The following is a 23,407-nucleotide window of genomic DNA, read 5'->3' on the forward strand; positions in this document are numbered from 1 at the left end:
TTTTCTTTTTTTTTTTTCCATTTTTATTCTGGGATTTCTTTACCTTCTGTAATTGAAACTTTGTTGCGGCTCCAGTGCCGAGGCTGGCTATCTGTGGTTTGTTTAGCTTCTATAATTGCGACATTGTTACTTAGACTGGAGCTCAGAGCTGGGCTGCAGCAGGTGGGGAACCTTGGCTTCCTCCATCACTGGAGCAAGCAAGCCTCATGTTTGCTTCAGCTGCCTGGCTGCCGGCCACCATCTTTGTTAGCAGTTAATTTGCATATTGCCCTGATTAGCCAATGGGAAGCATAATGGAGGTATGGTTAATTATCACCTTTGTCTATTATTAGATAGGATACCTGAGCTTGCTATAATTAAGAATGGGTCAAAGGGATTTAAAAACCAATTACAAGAGGTCCCCTCTGGCTAAATTTTAAAAAATCTGAGTAGCAATAAACACATTAACAACAATTATAAAATCTGTTTAAATCTCTGAATTTTAAATATTTTTATATGTTTTTATTTATTTTATTGAGAGAAGAAGAGAGAGGAAGAGGGAGATAGAAACATCTATGAGAGAGATGTTTGGCTGCCTCCTGCATGACCCCTACTGGGGATCGAGCCTGCAACCTGAGCATGTGCCCTGCCAGGAATCAGGAGAAACAGGTACCTCCTGGTTCATGGGTTCATACTCTACAACTAAGCTACACTGGCCGAGCTTGGATTTAATTACTATAAACATTTCACAACAGTTATTACTTTAATTCTCCCATTAGTATTTTGAGATCAGCAAAGCAGGTAATGTCATTGTGTCAGTCAGGGTTCCTGCAGGAAACAGGCAGTGTGTTTGAAATAGAGACATTTGAGAAGGGTTTATTCACAGCAAGACTATTTGCCAAAAAAAAAAAAGGTCAAATCATAATGAATGGCACTTGTCTGAAGACTCAGATGCTGTGAGCAGAGCAGTGACCTTCAGTCAGAGGGAAGTAATCTTGTAAAGAAGGAACCAGATGAAATTGATTTTGACCTTACTTCCTCTTTCCTTTTAGTCTTTCCTGCCAAGGTCATCATTTGCCTGCCCCAAACCAAGTCAGAAAGCACAGGATCTTTTCTGTGACCCAGAGAGGTTAGCTTCCCAGACTGAAAATAGGGTGAGAAAAGCTGAGAGTGGCTCTGAAGAGCTGATAGAAGATACCCAGCACAAATATACACATTCTATAGATTCAGGTCAATAAACACTTTGATCCATAGCATTGTTATTATAACCACCAAATTGAGAGAGAAGGAGGACTCCATAGGACATAATCAGAAAATAATTTTATGCCCCAACCACAAGAATTCACCCCTTTCAGTAGAAGTTGTTGTTTTCTATTTCTCAAATCCAAACAAAGGCAGGTACTATATACCTCTACTGGTCACACTGAAATAATAAATAACCCTTTGGTTGCTTTTATTAGAAAATCAAGCATATTTAAGTAATTAAAATAATTATTCTTATGGCTTAGCCCAAACCACAGATATGAAAGTTTCTCCTTTTCAAGCTAAAGAGTTGCAATGGGAAGAGATTGCAGTTTATCCTCATCTCTTCCCCTAGCACAGTGACCTAGCAACTTCTCTCTCCTCCAATGTTGGGGATTGGCAGCAGAGAGGTAAAGAAAAGTGTTAGTTAACGGACACTACCATGACCTGGCTTTAGTGCTCTCTGGGTTCATTAAATGCTCAATGTTGACTCCTTATCAAGGGGTGTTTTTGTAGGGTCATTGCATAACTTTATTAGAAACATTGATATAAATGAAATGACACTTGCCCCCATCCATGCTTCTCTTTCAGCAGGTCAGTTTTGCTTCTCACCCTACATCTAATGCCTTCATTTGTCACCACCACCAGCATCCTGCTGAGGTTGCTCCACATAACCCCTGGCAGAAAGCCCTTTGGGCAAGGTTCATTTTATAATTAACCTAAACCAACTCTACCCACATGCAGCTGCTCTACAGAAAACCCACACCCTTGACTCTGGTCACAGTGAAGCTGTTTTTTATGTAACCATCTCTTCACTCTGGAAGATAGCCATTTCTCACAGCTTCTTGCCTTTTCCATTTCATAGACTCTGTTCTATCAGGTCTACATTGCTTCAACAGGTATATGTCAAGCTCTCTGAATGGTTTCTTTGAAACCATTCCTCTCTATGAAAGAGGAGGGAAAATGCTCCTGTTCTCCAATAACCTGGTCCAGAGAAATTTTCTTTCTTTACCTATTCAACAGCATTCCTTTTATTGGATTAAAGTTGGAAAAACCAGTTTGCAGCAATCTCCTGTTCAAATGCTGCTTATGTCTAGAACTTTACTTTAGAATGCAAGAGGCAATGGCAATACCATTCTTTTTATTTATTTATTTATTTATTTATTGGCCAGTTTCAGAGATGCCATACAGAAAAGTTTTTATTTGCATATATGCATGTCCTCAGCTTTTTTGGGTTACAGCCAAAACTGAGATACCAAAACTGAGGTAGAAAGAATCTGACATTAACATTCTGGTACAGTTTTTATTTAATTCATAAAGTACCCTAAGAAGATCTTATCTCATTTTATTGGTGTATTTTCAGGGAGATAATATTATTTCCCTTCCTAGAATATCAGGCTGCTTAACTCTTAAGTCCTATGACTTACACTTAAATAAGCTGCTCTGAAAAAGAAAGTTTTATGTGAAGAAGACCCTTGTCCAAATCCAGGAACAGTGAGGTTCATTGCAATGTATGTATTGAATAAAAAGTTTTGTGAAAATATATGGGTTTCGCCGAGACCGGTTTGGCTCAGTGGATGGAGCGTCGGCCTGCGGACTGGGGGGTCCCAGGTTCAATTCCGGTCAGGGGCATGTGCCTGGGTTGCGGGCACATCCCCAGTAGGAGATGTGCAGGAGGCAGCTGATCGATGTTTCTCTCTGATCGATGTTTCTGACTCTCTATCTCTCTCCCTTCCTCTCTGTAAAAAAAATCAATGAAATATATTTTTTAAAAAAAGAAAAGAAAATATATGGGTTTCAATTCTAAGCCAGACATGAAGTTCAGACTGAAGTTGAGAATAGCAGTTCTAGCTTCATTTTGTCAATTATGATTGCCTTTCTTGATGACAGCCCCAAAGATTAAAGTTAAAAGTCCTAACATATCATTTTTCTTTCTGATTCATTGTAAAGCAATGCTGCAGGCCAAGGCTAGTGTAGGTATCTCATGATTTTTGCTATTTCCTTCCAAGTCTTATTTGATAATCCCTGAAGAGATTAGTTCAAAATTGGCCCCATTTCAGAGTGATGAACACTGCAAAAGAATTCAGAGTGTGGTGCCCTATTTCCATGCTTCCTTCCTCCTATTTGAAAAGCCTGGCAGTACCACAGGAAACTCACTTGGGGAAAATGAGCTTAGGCCATTTTTCACAATAGCAGCTCTTGCTTGCCTCTCTGCATCTCAGTGCAACATCAGAATGAGAAAGTCCCATTTTCTTTTCTCCCTACCCTGACTCATATATAAAGGTTTAAAACTTTCCCCAAAAAAGACAATCATTGTTTCCATATATGGACTCTTGGATGTGCATTACCCACTTTCTGCCTCAAAAAATTTTTAAAAAAAGAAAAAATCCAGGAGGCATTTTTGTGTAAATCCATTTGCTAGATAGAAGTTTCATTAGGCCCTCAAGGAGGTTTATGAGACAAGCAAATGGAGATTTCCTCTCCCCTCTTCTATAGCTCTACAGCAGTTTTCAAATTAACCATGCCTGTGTTATTTTACACTGAACCATTTCAATGTCATTATTTGATTCCAGTGCTCATGGTTTGTTTCTGGATGCCTGTTCATATGGCCCACTCCTTGGAGTAATACTTTAGAAGCTGATGTCATGTCTAATCAGCATCATCACCATACATTCAATAGAATCTTTTTTAAGATTGAATTACCACTCTTGAGAGAATTCCCAAAGTCATAAGTCAACTTTCTCCTTATGAAGTAGCACCTTCTTTCATCATTCTAAATGTATCCCACTTATTAAAACTTATCTTTCCCAGCCTCATATTTTCCATGTAGAGGAACTTCAGGTAGTGAAAGACTAAAGTCCCTCTTATTCGCACCTTCCCAAAAGAGAATTACGTATTTTTATGATAGGTCAGTGTAGGAGGAGGAGCTGAGCATGTCTAGCTCATCCCCTTTCTTCCTATTTTTATTGGATAACTATGAATACTTGTGTAAATCTGTCTAATCCAGGGAAGAAATGTAAGGTAGTCCTTGTAAATACAGATTAAAGCCATATTCTACATTCAGCTTGTTAAAAAAGACATTCTGATTTCTATGCATTGATTATTCATATATTATTTCTCTGTTGTTTCTCAATGTGGACTTGGGGTCAAAAGACAATATATATTGGCCCCTAAAAGTAAAACATCATCACTCAGATGTAATGTGGTCCCTTATTCCAGCATTCTGGAATTAGAATTTAAACATGACCCTGTTGACTTTGTCATTCTTTCCGGGGCCTTGCTGAGTCCTTCTTTTTAGTCTGTCCTCATCCATCAGTCCTTCCAAGCTCATATATTCTGTCTTCCTATAGTCATTTTTTTAATTTTATTAATTTTTATTGACTTCAGAGAGGAAGAGAGAGGGAGAGAGCTATAGAAACATCAATGATGAGAGAGGATCACCAATTGGCTACCTCCTGCATGCCCTCTACTGAGGATGGAGCCAGAAACCTGGACATGTGCCCTTGACTGGAATCAAACCAGGGACTCTTCAGCCCACAAGCTGACCCTCTATCCACAGAGCCAAACTGGCTAGGGCCTATAGTCATTTCTTAATTCCATCATTTAATTTTAAATTAGGATCATGAAGATCGCAGGATTCAGGGGTCACTATTTGTTTTATTGTTTCCACACGTGCTGTAAGATTTTCCTGGAACCCCCAAAATGAGTGCAATCTCTTCTCCTGTGGAATCCCAGGGCATTTCAAATCTCACTGTATTCAATATCTATTGCTATGCAAACAAGTTGCCCAGAACTTACCAGGGTAAGACAATGATAAACATTTATGTCCTCACACAGGACATAAATGTGCATGAGGAATCTATAAAAAGATCTTGCTGGGTGCTTCTCACTCAGGGTCTCCCCCAAGGTTGCAGTGAAAAAGTTAGCCAAGGCTGCAGTCATCTGCAGGCTGTGCCTGGGCTCAGGACAGCCATTTGAAAAATGGCTCACTGGCAAGGCTGACAGCAGGACGTCTCAGTTCCTCACTAGCTGTTGGCAGGAGGCCTTAGTTCATGGCCACATAAACCTCTCTATAGGACTGTGAACGTGTTTTTAGGAAATGGCAGCTGATTTCCCCTAGAGTGAGTGATCCCACAAAGCAAGGTAGAAGCTGCAGTATTTTTTATTGCTTAGGCTGGGAAGTCACACATCATCATTTCCACAATTTACTGTTGGTTACAGAGATCAACCCTGGTTAATGTGAAAGGAGACTGTATTATGGTAGAATTCGTGGAGCTTGACCACTGTATTCATCTAAGCTTTATAGAGTAATAATTTAATTTCACATTTTACTAATATAAATCACTAAACTATTTAAAAGAACATCTTTCATTATTATTACCATAGCGCACCCCCCCCCTTTTGCATATTACTCAGTGTTGGTGAAGCTGCATGCCTTTCTTGAAAGGAACTAAGCATTTTATTGCCCCTTTAAGATGCAGCAACAGAACAGGCTACATATTTTTAGGGAATACTCTCCACACCCTAATTTCTACCTTTCTTTCTTGGAACTCAAAAGCAAGATCAATAAAAGTTGTGATGTTTCCATTAATAGGGGGGTAAAGTATTTAAGTTCAAATGAAACACCTATTAAAATTAATAAAGTGCCTAACCACAAATAAGCCTTAACATATTTAAAGGCTTGGCTATCATATAGCACATGTTCTCAGACTATGATGTACTTAACTAATTAAAAGGATAATCAAAAAAAGAAGGTACAATCTCAACTAATTTTTTGAGGATAGCATTATCTGGACAACAATTCAGTAATGTATCAAAAAGAGGATATACCATTATCATGTTGGGTTTATCACAAAAATATAGTGTAAGAGAGACTTGCTTCAGAAAGTAAATTAATAGAGGTAACAAATTAAAGAAATAGAACCATATCATGAATAAATGCAAGAAAAACATTAAGATTAATCATATACTAATGATCGAAATCACCAGTAAACTAATAATAGAAGGGAACTCTTTTTAACCTAGTAAGGGACCCTTATTTAAAAAACTTAAAATATATTATTAAATGATATCACAACAAATCCAAAAAATATGGAAGGTCTTTATGGAGAAAATTATAAAAATGAATAAGAAGGCAAAAGGTAACCTAAGTAAATGATCTTGGATAGTAAAGTTTAATATCATAAAAGTTTCAGTTCTCTCCAAATTGACTTATACCTTAGATTCAATACAATTGCAGGTAAAACTGCAAAAAAAATTTCCCATAAAATTTGACAAATTAAACCTAAACTTTAAAAATAATTAGGTATAACTAAGGGAAAAAAAGAACTTGATCCCTATTTTATCCTATTAATAAAAAATAATTTCAAAAGTATTAAGAAGGTAAATGTGAAAGGCAAATCTAAAAACGACTTTAGAATAACATAGGAGAACATTTTCACAACATTGAAGTAGAGATAATAAACAAAATGTAAAAATATTGATAGAGTTGGGAGGCTTGGGGGGAAAAGGGAATGGATTAAACAAATAAGCAAAAAGAATCTCATAGACACAAGAGTATGGTGATTACCAGAAGGAAGGGGGGATGGTGGGAGGTAGGAGAGGGTATGGGGGGGATATATGAGTGATAGAATAAAACTTGACTTGGGGTGGTAAACACATAATACAATATCTATATGATGTATTACAGAATTGTACACCTGAAACATATACTTTTATTAATAAACTAGAGGCCTGGTACACAAAATTCATTCACGGAGCGGGGGGCATCCCCTCAGCCCGGCCTGCACCCTCTCCAACCCGGGACCCCTCAGGGGATGTCCGACTGCCAGCTTAGGATCTAAAGACATACCTCTTGCAATGCAGGACTGCTCACCTGTCTGATCACCCCTAACCAATCTGCTTTCCTGCCTGATCGCCCCTAACTCCTCCTCTGCCAGCCTGATCACCCCCAACTGCCCTCTCCTGCCAACCGGGTAACCACTAACTGCCCTCTCCTGCCAGCCTGGTCACCCCTAACTGCCTCTACCTCAGCATCATCACCATGGCTTTGTCCAGAAGGACATCCAGATGGATGTCCAGAAGATGCCTGGTCTAATTAGCATATTACCCTTTTATTAGAATAGATGTCACTCCAATAAATTCAATGAAATTTTTAAAAATATAAAGTAAGATAACAACATTAAAAAGTTTCATAAAAGATACAATTAAGACTAACCACAAATGGGAAAGGATATTTGCATAGTATATGAAACCCTCCTACAAATCAATATTTAAAAGAAAAACAAACCAATAGAGAAACAGGCATTAGACAAACAGGCAATTCCAAAAGAAGAAATTCAAGTGGGCAATACCCAAATGAAGAGATGAGCAACTTCATTAGTATTCAGGGAAGGCAAACTAAAACCAAAGGAGGTACAATTATGACAGCATGAAGTTGACAAAATTAAAAGAATTGGCATAAATTTGAAATAATAGGAATGTTCATGCACTACTCTTGGATATGTAAATTGGCACAACTTTGGTAAAAAGTTCTGACACTATATAATAAAATTACGTATAGACATAGCTAGCAATTCTACTAAAAGATTATACTATAAAGAAATCGTTAAGTGCACTACAGGTTTGTATAGCAACATTTTCAGGTGAACAGTACATAACAATAAAAACAAAAAATACCTCAAAATTTCATCCACTGTAGAATGTATAAATAAGCTGTTATATATTCATACAATAAAATATTATACAATTAAAATAAAGTAACAGCAATTATGCATGTTGACATAGACAAATCTCAAAACCTAATTATTCATTGAAAAAAGTAAAGAAGGCTTCTAAATACATGCCTTTTATTTTTTTAATATATTTTTATTGACTTCAGAGGGGAAGGGAGAGGGATAAAAGGGAGAGAGTGATAGAAACATCAATGGTGAGAGAAAAATCACTGAGCAGCTGCCTCCTGCATACACCTTACAGTGGATCCCCTGGCATGTGCCAGGACTGGGATGAACCATGACCTTCTGGTCAATGCTCAAGCACTGAGCAATGCTGGCAGGACTAAATACATAATTTTTAAATACACTTCTAGAACCATATCAACTAGAGAGTTTTGAAGAATATGCATGGATTATAAGGAAAATCAAGGGAATTATTAGACCAAACTTCAGTCTACAGATTACCTCTGGGTCTGAGCCATGAGAAGAAGGGAGCATTGGAGACTTCTAAGGTACTGATTGCATTCTGCTCCTTAATTTGGTACTATCAATAGAGATGTTCATTTTATTTTTCTTTAAACTGAATATTTATAAATTTATAAACTCTTTTGTATGTGTGAAGTGATTCTCAATAAAAGGTTTAAGCACAATTTTTCTAACTTGCTTTAGGATGTAAACGATTTTCAGAAATTGAATTATAAAAAATATAAATGTTAAGAAAATCCTATTAGGAATAGAAAGTCTATATTTTAGTGTGAAGTTTAAAGTTATATTTAAAATAAACAGTCCAATTCTTTCTATATTAGTTTGATAGATATTTATCCTTAAACTACTTTCAGAATAGTTTAGAATGGAAAAGGTGGATTGGGTTAAATGGATATCTAATCTAATAAAAGACAAACATGGTAATTAACCATACCTCCGACATGCTTCCCATTGGCTAATCAGGGCGATATGTAAATTAACTGCCAACAAAGATGGCGGCCGGCTGCCAGGCAGCTGAAGCGAACAGGAGGCTTGCTTGCTCCAGTGATGGAGGAAGCCAAGGATCCCCACCTGCCGCAGCCCAGTTCTGAGCTGCACTCTAAGAAACAATGTTGCAATTATAGAAGCTAAACAAACCCCAGATACCTGCTTTCAGCCAACGAGGCCTCAGAGCTGGAGCTGCAACAGTGTTTCCATTATAGAAGCCATACAAACCCCAGATACCTGCTTTTGGCAGCTGAGTCCTCAAGCTGGAGCCAGCCTCAGAGCTGGAGCTGGCTCTCAGCTCAACTGACAGCCATAGAAAGTAAATAAATCCCAGAAAAAAAAAAGGAAAAGAAGGAGAGGGTGGGAGCTTCAGTCTTCTGCTAGCCCCTCACCCAGACTGGCCAGGCACCCCAGTGGGGATCCCCACCCTGAAGGGGGTGTGACCAGCTTCAAACAGCCATCATCCCCTCAACCAGGCTGGCCAGGCACCCGAGCGGGACCCCCCCCCTGATCCGGGACACCCTTCAGGGCAAACCAGCCAGCCCCCACCCATGTACCAGGCCTCTATCCTATATAGTAAAAGGGTAATATGCAAACTGACCCTAACAGCAGAAGGACTGGGAATGACTGATCACTATGACTCACACTGACCACCAGGGGGCAGACGCTCAATGCAGGAGCTGCCCTCTGGTGATCAGTGCGCTCCCACATGGGGGAGCACTGCTCAGCCACAAGCCAGGCTAATGGCTGCCAGTACAGCAGTGGTGGTGGGAGCCTCTCCTGCCTCCTCAGCAGCACTAAGGATGTCCGACTGCAGCTTAGGTCTGCTCCCCGCTGGCAAGTGGACATCTCCCGAGGGCTTCCAGGCTGCCAGAGGAGTGTCTGATTGCCATCTTAGGTCCCATCCCCCGGGGAGCAAGCCTCAGTCAGCAGGATGTTATCCCCCGAGGGGTCCCAGACCGTGAGAGGGCACAGGCCGGCCTGAGAGACCCCCTCCTCCCCCCCAAAGTGCACAAATATTTGTGCACTGGGCTTCTTCTAGTATATATACCATGTCATACCATTATTTTGTCACAAGAGGGACTACATAGTCAGAAAGTACAGTTTTCTCATTTGGTCTTAAGAATATTTCTCCTTCTTAACGTTTATGTTCTACACACTGTGTGTTCTTGTCAGTGTATACTGACAAGAGTGTAGTACTGCTACATATTATAGAGTGTAGTACTGCTATATATGCTATATATATTTCATATCAGCAAAAATTTTAAGATAAAATACTAGTTTACCATTTCAATTCCGAATGGATAGGAGACTGTAGATAAATTATTTAACTTACTGAACTATAATCATTTTATTTTTTGTGTATCTGCTTTATGGCAATAATTGCTTTCATTTTTCTATTAGTGCTAAACACTTTAAATACTGAATGGATTTTCATATCTGTTTTATTTGTCTTTCTTATTTGACTTTAAGATACCTATAGGCATTTTCAACCAATCCAAATTTGATAAAATGAATCAAAGTAATTATAGATCTATTAATAAAACAAAAGTATTCATGACCTGGGTCTCTGTCCACTTGACCAGTGGTTTTCAAACTCTGCCCTCGGGATCATTCAGTGTGCCTGGAAGTTTTTTCAGGGGCCACATATTTGAGGGAAGTGGGTACTACTTCACTGAGATAATTCTTCAATTTACTTTTTAGTTATTGCTGTTTTTTATAAAGCTTTTATTCATAGAAATAGTAAGCTACCAATAGTTCATAAACCATTAGACTAGATTGATAGGAAAGAATAATAAAATCAGTTGAAATATTTTCAGATGTGTTACTTCTTTAGCATCTCTCAAGTAAAATGTGAGCTCTCATAACTACTATATGTCTTCTTCACCACAGTATCTGCAGTGCAGAGGACAAATTACATGTGGTTATGCATAAAACAATTAAAATAACAAACAAGCATGCTAAATGAATAAACAGCTCCAGAAGACAGGTAGAGCAAGTATTATCTGAATTTAAGAAAGAGAAGCTCAGAAAGATAAAAGACAAACACTTATTCTGTCAGTAAGTAGAAGAGTCAGATAGAATTCAAGTCTACCATCTCCTGGCTCCTAATACTTTTTGGATCAAATCTGGGAAAAGAAGGAAAGGGAAGAATGGAACAAAGACAGAAGGAAGGGAAAAGAGAGTTTAATTTGCTTTCCACCATACCACAACTACCTCTCATTTACTTGAGCAGAAAAAGATCAACTGTAGTAAAGAAAGAAAAATGCTATTTTCATATATTATACCTTCACGTTTGAAAAACAACAACAACAACACACTGGTAGTACGGATGAATACATGTTATGTTTGAATTTACAATGGTGCATGAAACCATAAAATTCCTCTTAAAGTAAAAAGATTGTTTTTCAGGGCACCACTCATGTTACAGGAGCCTTGGGAGGTCAGCACACATGTGAAGCACTACCCTTTTTTCCAGGTGTCATAGCCTTCCTTTCTTGCCCATCCCTTAACCATCTGGAAGGGGCTGGTTTCCCACTTCCTCTTTCTGCTTGTCTGGGACTTCCCCTGAGCACTCTCTTCCAGCCTGAGGTGGCTTCCATCTTACCCTCTCCTGGAGTTATAATGTGGTAATCAGTGCAGAAATTTAAGGGTTAAAAGAATCAAATCACATCAGTTTATTTTTATTTATTTTATTTTTTTTATATATTAACCACATTGCACTTAGCCATCAACCCTAAATCATACAGACATATGTATTCATTTTTTATTGCTATGGCAATAAATTACCACAAAACTCTGGATTTAAAACAGCAGAAATTTATTATCTCACAATTGTGTAGGTCAGAAGTCCAGTGTATCCTCACCAGTCACTGTATATGATTCGAGAAAACTTTTTTTCAGTCTTCTTTTCAATTAGGTGCAGCCACATGATTGATTGCCTGCCAATGAGTAGCCCTTAAAATTTCTCCTGCCTGCAGCTCTGTGCTCTCCCTTTTGCCTGCTCTGCCAGCAAGGTACAGAAGTCCAGAGATCCTGTGCTCTTCTTGGAGGCTCAGGGGTGTTTAATTCCCTGCTCACTCAGTCATTGGCAGAATTAAAGTTATTTTGGTTATAGGAAAAGTCCCTGTTTTCTTTTAAGAACTTTTAGAGGCCACAGTAATCCTTGATTCCTGATTCTTTCCTCCTTCTTCCAGGGCAGCAATGGTGAATTAAGTCCTCCGATTGCACTCTCTGACCCTCCCGGCTTCAGTCATTTTCCACCTCTAAGGACTCCTGTCACTAGATTGAGCCCACCTAGATCATCCAGGATAATCTTTTTATCTCAAGATCTTTATTAATTCTGTCTGCAATGTCCCTTTAGCTATGTAAAGAGATATTTAAAGATTCTGTGGATTACAACTTGGACATCCCTTGAGGAAGGGCATTATTTTGACTACCACAGGGAAAGTAAATGATTAAAAAAAATAATAAAAAATTCAGGGTGGGGCAAACATAGGTTTACAGTTGTTTGTATGGAAAATAATACAATCCTATATAATATAGTAGTTAGGTGCCAATCAGGCCAGCAGGGTAGCAGTTAGGGGGCGATCAGGATGGCAGGCAGAAGCAGTTAGGGGCATTCAGGCAGGCAGGCAGGTGAACGGTTAGGAGTCAGCAGTCTTGGATTATGAGAGGGATGTCCGACTGCCAGTTTAGGCCCAATTCCTGTGGGATTCAGACCTAAACTGGCAGTCTGACATCCCCCAAGGGTTTCCAGATTGGAGAGGGTACAGGCCAGGCTGAGGGACACCCCCATCCCATGCACAAATTTTGTGCACCAGGCCTCTAGTAAAAATAAATAATAATACAAGAATAAACTCTGTTTCAAGTCATTATTTATAATTACATCAGAAGACCTAAAGCACACTGATATGCACAGCTTCTTGTAACTCTTGACCATTAATTTTATGCTAAGTTACAGATCATTTTTTCCATTAAATTATCAAGTTGAAAATACATAGTTAATTTAATGTCAAGAAATCAAGAAGTGCAATAAATAACACCACTTAAGAGGGTATGTCTTTTGAAACTCTGAAGAATGGAGGCAGAAGTATGGATAGGTTAAGGCTAAGCACTAATCTCCACCCTCCACACACCCACTTCCCACACCGGACTTAACATCCACTGATCAAACTAGTCTCTAAAAGGCCATCATGTAAGTTCTTACTTACAAGGTTATCTGCATTAACTAGCAAAACTAAAGGCCAACCTAAAAAGGAAGATGCATGTGAATCAGCTGAAAAGGCTGAATTAAGTAAAAATAATAATAATAATAATAATAATAATAATAAATGAATGAATAACAAAATGGTTTGCTGATAAGACCTAGCTTTTCCTCTGGGCTGTTTGATTTTGGGTAACTTACTTAATTTCTCTAAGCCTTAGTTTCTTCAGATGTAAAAAGGAGGTAATAACACCTACTTCCAAAGATGTTGAAAGGATAAGAGATTGTGTCTGGCACAGAATGGGTGTGATGACTGATAACTATCAGTTATTCCAACTCTCAAAGAAAACCCCAGGATCTGTAGGAAATAAAAGAACAAAAGTAACAATTGACAACTTGGACTTTAGCTTAAAAATGTTCTCCTTGGTTTGTTTCAGGAAAGTAGTAGATCACCCAAAAAGACGATTCGGTATCCCCATGGATCGGATTGGTGGAAATCGGCTTTCAAATTCCAGAGGTTAATTGATTCCAATTGTGAGTACAATTTAAATATGTAACAGTACATGCAAACTTTTGATTTATATTTCACAATAGGCTAATTGATCCATCTAGTTTATAAATCCCTCTTTTGATTTCCTAGTTTGTAAATTCATTTTCAAACATTTCTCTACTTAATTAGTATATTGATGCTAAATAATTTAAGTGACATTAAAGAATCCAAAGAATATCCTACTTCACCCTAAAAATGATTTAGGTATTATCACAGAATCCTATATACTTATTGAATATTAATATATAAGCAAAGGTTAAAATTCTAATTAGAATAATAAATTACCTTCAAAAATAGAGTAGACATAATAGGTAGAAATCCCTCTATTATGAAAAAGAAACTTTCCAGTGACATACACCATTTTATTGCAAATAACAATACCAAAATTATGATCACATGAAACATAGGAGAAAGAATGGTATAGCAGAAAGAGTATTAGCCATGGAATCAGAACATGTAATCCAAATTCTGCTTCTATTACTCATTATCTTGTTTCCATCAAGATAATTTATTTCTCTACTAGAGGTCTTGTGCATGAAAATCATGCACAGATAGGGTCCCTAGGCTTGGCAGGCGATCAGGGCCAATCGGGGCATTCCGGCCACCAGCTGGGACCTTCCTTCATTCTGTGCCACTCCCTGGTGGTCAGCGCATATCATAGTGAGCAATCAGTCTCCCAGTCGAACTCCTGTGGGGACAATTTGCATATTAGGTTTTTATATAGATAGATAGCTTGTATATTTAGATAATAACACAGTGGTATTTTGAAGATTAAATTAGATGCTAGAAGATATTGGACCAATAATACATGTATGTGATAATACCTTTCAATACAGTTCTGAACATTTACTCTGTGCCAAGCCCTGTACTTAGTGTAAAATATGCATTGATTCATTTAATCATCCTGCTCCATAAAGTAGATACTATTACTACCTCCACTATCTTGAGAAGTAGGACAATAAAAGGGGTAAAAGGGGCAGCTGGGGAAGTCAGGTTTTGTGGGTCAAATCCTAGGTCACCTAAATCCCAGTTCATCAGTTACCTGTGAGACCTTGTTAAAATTCTGAATTCCTCCTCCACAAAATGAGAATTATAATAATTTCTACTACATTGCATTGTCCTGAGGAGTAAATGGATTTATATACATGAACCATTTAGAGTAGTTCCTGGCACATATTAAGTACTCAATAATCATTAGTTATTATTATAATACAAATAAGTGGAAAGACAAATAGCTAGTAAGTGATGCAAGTAGAATTCAAATCCAGAAAGCTTAAATCCTGAGATTTCTCTTAAACAATTTATTTAATCATACATAGTATATGTTTTAAACACTAAATGTTAAATATAAAATCTCATCTATGTATTTTCTCCCATTAGAGCTTAGAGAGGGTACATCTCCAATCCCAAACAGATAAGACAACCTAGAACTGCTCTGACAACTTAAGACACAGAAGAGAAAACAGCTTTTTGCTTTTCTCAAGATAATCCTCAGATTTATGACGTGGAGGCCCAAGAAGCAGCACATCAGTGCTGACCCTGTCCTAATTTATATCCTGCAGTTTTTTTTCCTCTTCATCAAATGCTCTAAACCACAATTAGTCAGTATTTTACTTCAACTTTCTTATCTTCAGAATGACTTAATGAAAATATTTTTTTCCTATGTAGGGTTATTGATCAATGAAATTATAAGGTTACTGTGTGTTTTTATAAATACAGGATGACTTACTGAATGCTGCCAAGAACACTGCTTTTGGAAAGCACCATCATTACAAATCACATTGAACTTTGTATCTAGCAATATACCAAGTATGGTCACTCTGCAGGGTTGTTGAAAATCACCACGCTACATTTGAGTGGGAGCTAATTGCTATTAAAAATCAAGTAACTCCTTGAAATCAGTCATAATCCTCCAGTTTCTTGATGTATTGAGAATGACATTACACTGTGATTAAAATAATTAAGTTTGATTGGTTTAGATATATACTCTGTTACCTTAGCTAACCTTGATTATCATCCATTTTAGTATTTTTTTAATTCAACCAAAACACGTATGATAAGAAAAAAATATTATAAGACTCTCATTTTTAATATAAATTTTCATATGAAGTTTTAGGCCATATGAACTCCAGATAGCTACTAAACTATGAAAATGGACTTGAATTAATATGATGTTTACAGAATCACTGTGGGATAAACTTCAAATTAGTATATTACCTCCTTCACTTAACAGACTTTATTGAATGTTATGACAACCACAGTCTTTATCATTAAAGTCTTGAGATAGTAATATCATAAAAAATTAAGTTTAGGAAAGAATTGAACATCATACATACTACCTTTCCCTTTTACCAACCATGTGGGTTCACATGTTCAACCATTATATTTCTACTAGAGGCACGGTGCATGAATTCATGCACAGATGGGGTCCCTCAGCCTGGCCAGCCACAAGAGGGACCGCAGGAGGTTGGCTGGCTAGGGGGAGGGACCAAGGGAAGTTGGCTGTCTGTGGGAGGTTGGATGTGAGAGTGCACTGATCACCAGGGGGCAGCTCCTGCAGAGCATCTGCCCCTGGTGGTCAGTTCATATGATAGCTACCAGCCAGTTGTACGATCAGCTGGTTGGCTGGTTGTAATGGTCGCTTAGGCTTTTATATAGAGAGATTCTTTATTTCCTACCACTATCACCAAGATTTCTCAGATATTTCTTGACTTCCTCATGTGAAGTTTCATGTTTTATAGTGCATGAAAATGAAAGACATAAAATATATATTTCTACTCAGTGCATATGATAGCTACCAGCCAGTTGTATGATCAGCTGGTTGGCTGGTTGTAGTGGTCGCTTAGGCTTTTATATAGAGAGATTCTTTATTTCCTACCACTATCACCAAGATTTCTCAGATATTTTTTGACTTCCTCATGTGAAGTTTCATGTTTTATAGTGCATGAAAATGAAAGACATAAAATATATATTTCTAATTTTCAAAATTATTTTTTGGTACACTACTTTCTTTTGTCACAGTGTTCTTTTGGATTATATAGAAAATGCAATGCATGTATCTTTTAATATATAACTTGAGTCATTATAATAATATGTAATGACTTAGTCATGAATTTACGTCAATAGAGATTCAAGAACATAGTCTTGTTTAATCCTTTCTTTCTTTCTTTCTTTCTTTATTTATTTATGTATTTATTTTTTAAAAAATAAGAACACAGAGACTATGAGAGGAAATTTTGATTTGCCCCAAATTTTACAGGCCTTCAAATAGAGCAAGATCCAGAACCAGGTCACTGGTCTTCTAGGCCAATATTCTCTTTATGATCTATATGGTCTTGTGGATGCTAAATTAGCATTGCTATGCTAACATCACTGATTATACAATTCTAAAATAAACACAGTATCTCACACTTTGTAAAAATCTTGGCTTCACTTTTGTGGGAGAAGATGTATACCCTTTTAGAGCAGGTTTATTTATGGGTTTTTACTTCTGCGTTTCACTATAAGTCTTCACACTAAAAGTGAAACTAGTGCTAATCATGAAAGTTTTTCTTGGTTTAAGGTCAACTCTAGAAACATCTCATGTGTTATCTAGTTTTCAGGAAAAAACACCTAATCTCTTCCGTGATATGTGTTTGGGAAGAAAAAAAATAACCTAATATTTACCCAATAGTCTCCTCAAAACATTAATCTATTGGCCCAAAGGTTTGAAATTTTAATCAATCCAAGCTCCAAGCAGCTCAAATTCAGAGAAGTATTTTGTCTAGGTTTCACAAATTCTGTAGATGCAAGTAGCAAGTTCTAAGCCTCTGCCATGGAAATCAGGACTCCTACTTGATGAAATCTGATAGAAATATGACCATTAGTTGTGCTCCCCTGGGCCATCACATGCTTTAAGACTTGAAATAATGTGAGGCAAATGTTGCTGTATTATACTGGAAGTTTTCATTTTAGAACAATATTAACATGCTATCATTCAAGTTAACATCTCAACTAACAGAAATATCATGTTTAAATGCCATTATATGGTTGGTTCTTTAAATAGAGCAAAATGTACAACAAATATCAATGTGTTATCATAACAATAAACAGAAGGTAGTAGTCATATTTTTCTTATCTTTCTTTTGTTTATTACAGCAATATCCTTTGAAACAAGATTGAAATCTCAAAAGAAATAGATTATAGCAGGTACTCAAACAAAGGAAGTATGGCTTGAGCACAAGTACCTCATTTATACATTAAAAATGCTCTTTGTAATGCATTTAATCAGAAATTACCATTTTTCATGTTGTTTTTACAATGAAGATATACCACATAAATAAAAGCCATAATGAAACACCAAGTAATTAGAGTTTTGGCTCTTCTCAACTGCAGTTGGTGGATTTCCCCTTATCTTCAGAGTTCTCCTTAGCTTTAACCATTTCAACTTTCATTTTTGCAGATGTGACTTCCTTGGGTGAAATGTCACAGAAACACGGAAGATGCTTCAGATGTTCTTCACACTCCTTAATGATTAAACTTTGAAGGAACTGACCTTCTGCAAATTCTTTCCAAAGCTTGAACTTAGGTCTATCACATCCCAGTGTTGTTACAGCCTTAAGTAAATTATGCAGATCATTTCAAAGCATGGATATTTTTTAATTTACATTTTAGTTGTTCAGGAATAGTTACATGACCCCAAACTTTATTTTTCTAAGAAATAGTCAAACAACACAACATAGTGAAATGCTTTCTATATGCATTTACGTTTTACATTTATGCAGTTGAAGAATAACTGAAGACTAATTTGTTTCTGTAAAATTTAGGTGCAATCTGTCAGTATTGGGGAACAAAAAGAAGACAATGCTGTGCGTTTTCTCTTTAATGCTTTTACTTTTTCTTATCCTTTGTCTATGAACTTCTTGGGTAATAATTATGAAATTAGCCTTCTCATATTATATTCAAATTTCAGTCATTTTCTATCAAATAATACTCAGCCCTAGTTCTAGAAATAAGCAAAAGAAATTCTCTGAGCAAAGAAAAAAAAGCAATAATTAAGCCCATAAATTTTAGTCTCCCAGAGAACTGAGAAAATACCCGCAGGTCAGAGCATTTTGACTTGTAGTTAGGAAGTGAAGGATACTACTCATCTGTCAAGCTTGGGTATCCTGTGTCCCCTAATAACTTTCCTTTTCTCTCAATTACAACTGATAATTAAGAGCAGCAGTGGCTGATTACGAGAACTACTCACAGAAGTAACAGATGAAAGTGTGGGGAAGTCAAAGAATATCAAGTAGTAGACCATCAGTATAGTCTGCGGCCGGTTTAAAGACACAAAATTTTAGCACAGTAAATTTTTTTAAAATATATTTTATTGATTTTTTACAGAGAGGAAGGGAGAGGATAGAGAGTTAGAAACATCGATGAGAGAGGAACATCGATCAGCTGCCTCCTGCACATCTCCCACTGGGGATGTGCCCGCAACCCAGGTACATGCCCTTGACCGGGACCTTTCAGTCTGCAAGCCGACGCTCTATCCACTGAGCCAAACCGGTTCGGCTAGCACAGTAAATTTTAACATTAGTACAATAATCCATCTTTTGATGTTACTGACTCACCTAAGAAACTGTTTAATCTGTTTCATATACTGTGTTTAATAAGGCATTAAAGAGTATAAGTATTGGAAAGTGATTTCTTTAAAATGATCCAAATTATTTTTAATTGACCTATCAAAGCATAAAGTTTGATAGTCTGGAAAGTTTGATTCTCAGCAATAACTGTGATGTTACTGTAATTTAAGGTTTGTGCATTGGATACGCTTTCAAAACACAAATATAACTTATTTGTGGTCCAGAGATTTAGCATATTAGGAGAAGTTTATAAATTCTCTGAAAACACTTCCTTAAACCCCGGTAATCAGTGCCAAACAGACCTGATTAAAGAAGAAAAAAAAAATTGGCCAGAACAGCAAAGTTTTATTTTAGCATAAAATGAAGAATGCTATAAAAAGGTATATTTATATTGAAAGAAGAAGAGAGAAATGGGTAGTTGTTAATTCTTTAACTTTTAGGAATAAAATGTACAATCTGAAGACTAAAATAAGCTCAGAGAAACATAGAAATGAACATATGTACTTAGAATGCATAATGGTTTTGTACATAACTTCTTAGATTCAGAGAAAATTTTCCAACTGCTAAAAGTCAAATTTAAAGTTTAAGAAAAACAGTGAATGAATTATTATTTTAATTGTGATAGAGAGGCTATAGCAAAGAAAGATGCATTTTGAGAAAGCTCACCAATTCTGTTTTTCATAAAATTGCATGAGAGAGTTAGCAGTGCTACATGGGCAGATGTTCTGCAGGAATCGCTATTTGAAAGGTTATTTAAGAAGAAGTTATAATTTCTCTTGCCCACTTTTCCCTAACCTTCTGATGAATTGTAAAATGTTCCCTGTTCTTTGGAAGCGTTTTCTTTCCTTTTTTTTCCCCCCCATTTGCGTATTTGTGAGCTTGTAATCCACCTGGGTGCTACTGCTTCATGCTTTGACAAAAGGTATTCAAACCTTATTTAACCTAAATATTTTTTCATGGTGAAGATTTAAGTTGAATTAAATCCATTGATTTTCTATCTTTTTCATTTTTTAAATTCAAAATTATGGTTATGGCATCCAATTTAATTAAAGTAAGAGGTCACAATATATTGATTTATACTCAATTCTAATATGTAATGCACTTGTCTCATAATATAATATATACACAAGACTCCCATGAAGCAAAAAATGTTTTCTCCACTTGCAACTATATTATTTCATATTTTAATTTTTGCCACTACTTTATACAAGCAGAAAATAAATCAGCAGCATACTAGTTTAAAATAGGACATTCTTTTAACATAGCATAAAATTAAGACAAAATTTCTGTTAGGCATATGACGAGTCATCTCATTTATTTGTCCAATGTATTGTATATTACTAAATCCAGTTATATTTCACAGAAAAGTCACTAGAAAAGACTTTTCATTTAGTTTCAAAAAATACATTACCTTTTTTTTTCTTTGTTCCTCTGTGAAGCTTCATAAAGCAAATTGTGAATATAGATTTCTGAGTTCTTGCATCAATTGCATGATCAATTTTTTAATGACAGGATATTGATTCCTGGCTACATTGTCTTAAAATTTACTGACACTATAAAAAGTTTAGCAAATTCGACCTTTAATCTCCAGATAGCTTTAGGGAATTAAATGTTTTAAAACCAATTACTAAATGATAACCTAATGGAATCTTCTAAAAGGAAGTGTCAAATGCTTTTGAATGACATTACCCCAAAAGGTTCAAAATGCTTGAATATTGTTCAACTGCTCCAGAGTTAATAAACATGAGATGATGAAAACAAGATATCTTGTCTTTCTTTATGATCATATATTTGTGTTCACAACTGGTGTAAATAAATGGGAACATTTCAGGCAGTATTGAGCAAGTAATCCTTATGTAAATTAGAGTGGCTCCTAACAAGTGTATACATGGCACTACAAGCATTTTACTGAACTTGGTCTATTTTATTCATTTTTTTCTTTTGTTACTTTAAGCAACTGTTTATTTTGTCTTTTGTTTTATCTGTAAGCACCAAATAATTAATATTATATAGATAAACTGCATTTCCTCGATATTATGAAATAAGGGAATATATGTAGGCTATTATAGTCATTAATACTCTTTAATTATAAAGTAACTTTAATTATAAAGTTTCTGTGCCAGCACAAGTGGAAGACAAAATTAAAGTCGAATTCCCAGTCTTGCATTGATGAAATAAGCAAGAGCAGTTAATGTATAAGTGTGGGGTGAGGGGAAATCTAAGAAAAGCCTATGAGTTTTTGTTGTTTGTTGTTTATTAGCACACTGAGTCTAGTCTCTTTTAGACATGCTGAGAGTCCCAAGTAATTTCTGATAATGTGAAGGAGGCAAAGATGAGGATTAAGAAACTGAAAGTGCATTGTTCTGTAAGAAAGTTTTCTTCATATCTATCCCTGAGACATCGAATACTACTTTCTTCAGAGTCCAATAAACAATACATCACTGCTCCTTAGTAATGTATTCATTTAGTTGTAGTGATAACTGTCCCATTTCACAGGAAAGAGATAATACCACAATCATGAAAAGGAGAAAGGACACTAATGCATATTTTTCACATAAATTGAGATAATATAACTTATTTTCATTTCCCAAGATGCTTTTTAAAATATTTTAATTAATAGTTTAATAGTATAGTCATCACCAGACAAAACTATATATGGACTATGAATTTATGGAAAGCATACAATAGATACAGCACTCTCAATTTTAGCTCTACAAAGCCAATTTGATAATCCCATGCCATTCAAAGTTCAACTAATTTATCATTGTTCACAACAATAATCTTAAGGATATAGTACACAAAATAAATGCCACAGTTCCTTTATGCTTGAAATAACTACAGTCTTTAAGCTATAGAGTGAGGAGATATGTCTTGTTCTAGTGTTAATGTTTTTGCATCTAGAGAAAAAACTTTAGATATAATATTTCCAAAAGCCAGCTTAAAATTAAACAACAAATTACTTATTAGGAGGATATTTGGTAAAATATTAGATTTTAATAAAATAATTTTATGTGTGCTTGAGTATGAGAAAGTATTATATACTGGATATTCAATCTGGTACTTATTAGCCTCATGTGGACTTTTCAACTAATTAGAATTAAATAAAATTTGGAAATTCAACTTCTCCATCATACACCACATTTCAAGAGCTCAATAGTGATTTGTAGCTAGTGACTGCCAGAACATGCAGTGCAAATTAGAGAATGGCCTCGTCATTACATATAGTGCTATTAGACAGCACTATTATATTATAAATAGGGGCCCAGTGCACAAATTTGTGCACCTTGAAAGGAACTGTGGGTCACAAGGCTGCAGTGGGCATAGGGGCAGGTCTCGACCCATTCTCCGCACCCCCATCCTGGCCCCTCCCACTGCGGCCTCTAGTCCCCTGTCTGCCAGCAGCCCTGCTCCTGTCGCTGCCACTCCCATGTGCTGATGGCATCACTCACACCTGCTGAGGGTGCAGAGCGATTGGGGCCAACACCAGCAGCAGGTGCAAGTGGGGCCAGCACCTTCAGCAGGTATGAGTGGTGGCTGCTGCCCTGATCGCCCCTCAGGAGCAGGGGGAGGTGGAGAAGCCTTCAGGAATGATCGGGGCCTGCAGCCACCACTAACACCCTTGATGGTACTGAATAACTGAGACCGGTGCCGGACACCGGCAGTGGGTGCAATCAGTGGCTCCAGCTGTGGGTGCAAACAGGGCCAGTGCTGGCAGCAGGTGCGAGCACCATGTGGGACCGTGGTGCAAGGAAGCAAAGAATTTTCAGTAACCACCAGAGGCTCACCCCAATGACAGCGACCGGAACCCCGCCTTGATCTGGCACCCCCACTCACCTGCTCCACCATCCCGCCACAGCCAATGCCTGCCATGTTCTGCACACGCCCCCTGGTGGTCAGCGCACATCATAGCAACCAGTTGTTCAGCTGTTTAGTTGTTCCACCATTTGGTCTATTTGCATATTAGCCTTTTATTATGTAGGATAATGTAATATGTATTATAATGCACATAATACAGTTCAGAGAATATAGTAGATTGTCCTATTAGATGCACCCCTCTATTTTATAGTTGGAAGTAACTGAAATCCCAGAAGGAAGTCACATAAATAAGCCGTAATATATGTGTTCCTATTTATTA

The 23,407-nt window shown here is 36.9% G+C and overlaps 1 protein-coding gene across 1 annotated transcript in view; it reads left to right on the forward strand.

The window, feature by feature from the left end:
- Positions 1–18,982, forward strand: part of OSTN (osteocrin) — a 39,269-nt gene extending 20,287 nt beyond the window's left edge. Inside the window, exons 4-5 of the mRNA XM_015564950.1 lie at positions 13,551–13,647; positions 18,105–18,982. Coding sequence (XP_015420436.1) covers positions 13,551–13,635 — 85 coding nt within the window. The 3' untranslated portion in view covers positions 13,636–13,647; positions 18,105–18,982. The remainder of the gene's footprint in view (positions 1–13,550; positions 13,648–18,104) is intronic.
- Positions 18,983–23,407: the final 4,425 nt, after the last annotated feature.

This window comes from Myotis davidii, unplaced genomic scaffold (assembly GCF_000327345.1).
Source record: "Myotis davidii unplaced genomic scaffold, ASM32734v1 scaffold260, whole genome shotgun sequence".
In the NCBI taxonomy this organism is placed as follows: Eukaryota; Metazoa; Chordata; class Mammalia; order Chiroptera; family Vespertilionidae; genus Myotis; species Myotis davidii.